A 4,936-nucleotide genomic window follows, 5' to 3' on the forward strand; every position below is an offset into this window, starting at 1 on the left:
CGCCCGGAGCAAAAGGGGACTCACGGACACAGCGAGGGGCGGCGAAGGGCACCGCGGTCGGGGCTCGCACACCGCTGGGTTCGCTCGTACTTTGCTCGCTCAGGCTCTGCCGCGGGCAGCCCGCAGCCGGGGGCCTTGGAGGCGCACATCCCGGCGGGCAGCGCGCCGCCTCCTCCTTTCGCCGCCATCTTGGCTGGGCGCCGTGCTGGTGAGCGGGGCTGGGGCGGCGCGGGGTGTCTTTGTGGGGGTGTTGCGGCGGCAATAGGCCTCCCGGCGGCGGCGGGGCGACCGGGGCGTCGCGGTTCGCGGTGTGCCGGTTGGGGAGCGGGCGGGATGGCGCCGATACACGGCAGATGGTCTCGGCTCTGTAGCTGAAGGGAAGCAGAGATGCCGGCAGCGCCTTGCGCTGTGAGGAGGCAGAGGCGGCCCGCTGGAGCCGGCGGTCCCTGAGGCCTCGTCGGCGGGCTGCGGGTGAACGCGGGTGCGGCGGAGCTGCTGACCGGGGGCGCTCAGCGGTGCTGTGTGTCGTTTGTAGGCCTGCCGGGACTGGGCTGCAGGAAGACGCCATGACCGGGAGGTGAGTGCCTGCCGTGGGTCTTAACGCCTTGATGCTGAGGGCAGCGATATGGTTTCTGTGGCTGCTCTCCATTCCTAGCACGACTCTGCCCAGTGCACGCACAGGGTACTCTATGTGTTACATGTTTGTGTTGCCGTCTTTTGAAATCCCTGCCTTCAGTTGGCTGTAGTCGTTCATCCCTGAAGGGAGCACATCAGCAGGAGGGGGGGACCAACTTTTTACATGGCCTAGTGCTGATAGGACGAGGGGGTAAGTTTTAAACTAAAAAAGGGAGGTTCCTGTGAGATGTTAAGATGTTTTCTGTACTCAGAAAGCAGCGAGGCACTGGCAGTGCTACCCAAAGCTGTGGGTGCCCCATCCCTGCAGGTGCCCAAAGCCAAGTTGGATGGGCCCTGGGCAGCTTGAGCTGGTAGAGGCAGGCAGCCCATGGCACGGGGTGGGCTGGGTGGGCTTTGAGGTCCTTTCCAACAAAAGTTTAATGTTCTGAACCGAGTTAATTTGTACGTTCTCCACGTCTTTAGGTTGTGGTGCAAGGCCACTTTTGCTGGCTACAAACGTGGCCTCCGAAACCAGCGGGAGCACACTGCCCTGCTGAAAATTGAAGGTGTTTACGCTCGCCAGGAGACAGAGTTCTACTTAGGCAAGAGATGTGCCTATGTATACAAAGCTAAAAAGTAAGTCGATCATCTTGTATTCGCTTTTGCAAATGCCAGGATGTGAGCAGTCAATTGGTTGGCAGCAAATTGAAGTGAGATGAATTTGTGGTGAGCACCGAGTTTTTGAGATCCTTAGTGGCAGGATAGTTTGTCAGGCAAAAAGGAGTTCGTATGGCAGCCCTTGTGTGTTTGTCACAGCTCTGCTGCTTCTGCTGTGCTACCAGTGGTAGAGGCTTTAAGAATAGTTGGTTCTTCTACTTAATTTTGAGTGTGGTTGTTCTGATGTCAGATGTGGAAGTGGAATTCCCTGAAATACAATTGGTCAGGCTGTTAGCATGACCTCCGTCATTTCAAGGGTGCCATGTGGCCTCTTGTAGCTGCTGCCTGTCTCGATGCCTTAGGCCCTTTGTGCCTGTGGTGTGACTAGAGAAATCCTACATGTAAGATGCTCCAGTTTCATTCCAAAGGAAATGCACTAAGTTCTGTGGTTTTTTGTTCCCTCAGCAACACCGTCACCCCCGGTGGGAAGCCCAACAGGACACGGGTGATCTGGGGGAAGGTAACTCGCGCCCATGGGAACAGCGGCATGGTTCGTGCCAAGTTCCGCTCCAACCTCCCCGCCAAGGCCATTGGACACAGAATCCGAGTGGTGAGCAGCCTTAGGATTGAGGGGTTCCTTGTCAGCCTTTGGGGTGCCTCATCATCTCATCATGCTTTTCATACTCATTTCCTACCTACTGGCATGGGAGCTGTGGTACCAATTTCTCTTACTTCCCATCTGACTGCATGAGCTGCATGGCAAAGCCCTGAAAGTAGGTATGGGAAGGCTGAGCAGGAGGGCTGACTGCTGGGTGGGAACTTCTATACCATCAGAACGCTGCTTCAGGTCACTCAGCTGCTTGTTATCTTGCCCCTCTTCTGCATAGACGGGAGTCACTTACAGGAGCTGAAGAGATCCGTGATTCAGATTATAGCTATAAAACTTGCTGACTTGTACAGTCCAATAACAGGAATTCTAATGTGGTTCTGTTGTTGTGTTTTTCAGATGCTGTATCCATCCAGGATCTAAATTTTTATTGGAAATAAAATACAGAATCTGTTCCATTTTTGTACTTTTCTCTTTTTAATCCCCTCCGCCTATATTGAGAGCTTTTATTCCCCCATGGCATACCGCAGTACACAGCACACCGATGTAGCAGTGACTCTAAACTAGCTCCTAAGCTAGAGGTTGGACCCGTACTTGTTAAAGGCATCTGTTGAGCAGGCTGCCTTTGGAAAGGCAAATAACTGACAGCCTTTATCATGACCAGTCATTGCCTCCAACGTAGAATCTGAATTGTATGTAGGGCTAAACAATAGATGTTTGCAATCTTTGTAGACTGTGCACCCGAGTTTTCTAAAGAAAATGAGAAATATTTCCTTGCGTTGTATGTGTCTGTTGAACAGAAAGGCAATGAAAGTGGGTTTAAAGATTCTTAAAGTGTGATTTTCTTAGTGCATAAAAAAAATACCGTATGACTTTAAGGGAAGCTTGGGGCAGCTGCAGGTTGGCATGGCTGCTGCTGATGTCATAGTCTTCTTTCATTCCCAAAAGGAGTCATCAGTCCCCTGAGTGGGTGGTGATTGCTGAGGCAGGGAAGTGGTTGCCCCCACCTTCACTCAGGTACACTGATGTGTTTCATTCCCTCCCAGTGTGAGAGCTGCCTGGGCTGCGTGCTGCTGGGAGTGCCTGAGCTGGGCCTTTTTCTACTGTGTTCCTGCAGGTTGTCTGCTGGGGTGGGCTGGGGCTTCATCCAGGGCTGATCCTTCCGAAGGAGGTGGAACAGCCGTGTCTTAACTTAGTCAGAATACAGTATTGGGGAAATGACTTTTTTTAAGTGAAATTCGATAATGGTTTGGACCTGCCTGCTGACGTCTGGCGTACGAATGATTGCAAGCAGGGCTTTAATTTCACAAGCACCAAGGAGTTGTGCATGTGAGATTCAAACAAGTGTGAGGTGACTATTATTTTCTATAGCATTTGTTTGTTCCTGACCACACGGTTTGTACACAACAGCTGCTGAAAGAAACAGGTGTAGCCTGTCGGAAGGCCTCTACTGCCAGTACCTTTGGTACAGCTGAGTGAAAACCCCTTTCACTCCTTTCCTCAGCAGTGCAGCAAAAAGACCTGCACAGGAAGAAGCTATGGCATCGGAGGAGCCCAGCAACTGTTCCCTTGCAGACCAAACCAGCTGGGAGTTCCTTAACCTACTGAATATGCTGGGGATCCAGAACGGAGAGCTGCTGGTGATGGAGATGAAGGATGTCCATGTGAGAGCCCCCTCAGTGCTGCTGGATTTTGCTCAGGACCTGTTCAGTGCAGGCAGAGGGAGGACTGAACTACAGCAGATAGAGGAAAAAGAGGAGGAGAAAGAGGTTCAACCGCATCTGGTTTTTATGGTTTGGCAAGCCACCACTTTGAAGCAGCTCATGCAGTGGGATTATCTGGATGAGACCCTCTTTAACATAAGGAGCCTGTTCCCATGCACGCCTGCTGTGCTGGTGCTGGTGGTGATCCATTCGGGCCCCCAGGAGGAGCTGTCCCGGGCGGTGGAAGCGCTCAGGAGGATGCAGTGTCTGTTGGATGGTGCTTTCCAGCAGCTGGTGGTGGAGGCAGCGGTCTACAAGGCAGGCCAGCCCAACGGCATCCTGGAGGTCAAGAGGGCTGCATGTAGAGCACTAAAAGAAGTCTTTAACTATCAAGGTATCCTGGGATGTAGCTAAACAGGGGCAAGGGGTAAAGAGAGGCTCTCTGGGAACAGAACCACAAACTTGGGTAGGAATGAGGAGGGTCTGAGAAGCAGGAAGGACCAACATAGAATCATTAAGGTCGGAAAAGACCTCTGAGATGATCTCATCCAGCCATCCCCCAAACACCAATATTACCCATTAACCACGTCCCTCAGGTCATTGTCTCCATGGCTCCTGAACACCTCCAGGGATAGAGACCATCTCGAGCTGCCTGTGCCAGAGCACCGCTTCCTGATAGCTGACCTGTGTGGTGCTCAGTGGTGCTCAGTGACCAGGTTCAGATGCAGGAGGGAAGATAAACTGGAATTTAAATTAAGGGACTGAGCGCTGGGCTGGAAGAGTCTGAACCCATATAGTGTTAACTTCCACGTGTGACTGCTGGCTCTCACTGCTGGCAGCAGCGTGGGTCCTGCTCTGCTCCTACCGTGTGTGCTTCCTCCCACAGATGTCAGATCACCGGATCCCATCTCTGCTCGTCCGGATCAAACCAGACCCCAGCAGTGGATCACTGTCCTCAGCCTGAGCGTGTGCCACGTGAGGTATCACCGATCACTTGCGACTGAATTCCTGTAGGCAGCAGGATTCAGCAGGTTGGCTTTCGTGCTGTTCACCCAAATGTCTCTGTAGAAATATTTCCCTCGTGGTGCTTTGCTCGTCCTGCTCCAGTGGTGCAGCGTGTGATGTCTCAGCTGCCAGAAGGGGACGCTGCTCCCTCAGCTTGATGCCGGCCTTGCTCCAAAGCCCTTTGTTGCATCAGCTGGGCAGGCAATCTACCCTAGCAGAAATCCCTGAGTTTCTGCTTTCTTGCTTTGCTGCATAGTTCCCAACAGCACAAAGCTGACATTCCCCTGGCTTCTCTGCAGTCACAGGCGGTGGGTGAGCAAAGTTTGCTACTGGCTCTGACTTGTTGGCC

At 52.9% G+C, this 4,936-nt stretch overlaps 1 protein-coding gene across 1 annotated transcript; it reads left to right on the forward strand.

The window, feature by feature from the left end:
- Window positions 1–109: 109 nt before the first annotated feature.
- Window positions 110–2,337, forward strand: RPL35A (ribosomal protein L35a). Its single transcript, XM_072344943.1, has 5 exons — window positions 110–208; window positions 536–577; window positions 1,099–1,251; window positions 1,738–1,882; window positions 2,279–2,337. Exons 2-5 carry the CDS (start codon window positions 567–569, stop codon window positions 2,300–2,302), a joined length of 333 nt encoding a protein of 110 aa, XP_072201044.1. The 5' UTR covers window positions 110–208; window positions 536–566; the 3' UTR covers window positions 2,303–2,337.
- The last annotated feature ends 2,599 nt before the right edge of the window (window positions 2,338–4,936 follow it).

Source organism: Excalfactoria chinensis, chromosome 9, assembly GCF_039878825.1.
Source record: "Excalfactoria chinensis isolate bCotChi1 chromosome 9, bCotChi1.hap2, whole genome shotgun sequence".
Classification (NCBI taxonomy): Eukaryota; Metazoa; Chordata; class Aves; order Galliformes; family Phasianidae; genus Excalfactoria; species Excalfactoria chinensis.

What these genes read in the sequence shown, in the direction of transcription:
- RPL35A (XM_072344943.1), top strand. An exon ending in TATGTATACAAAGCTAAAAA is followed by an intron (nt 1,252 to 1,737) that starts GTAAGTCGATCA and finishes TTGTTCCCTCAG; the next exon opens with CAACACCGTCACCCCCGGTG. An exon ending in TTGGACACAGAATCCGAGTG is followed by an intron (nt 1,883 to 2,278) that starts GTGAGCAGCCTT and finishes TGTGTTTTTCAG; the next exon opens with ATGCTGTATCCATCCAGGAT.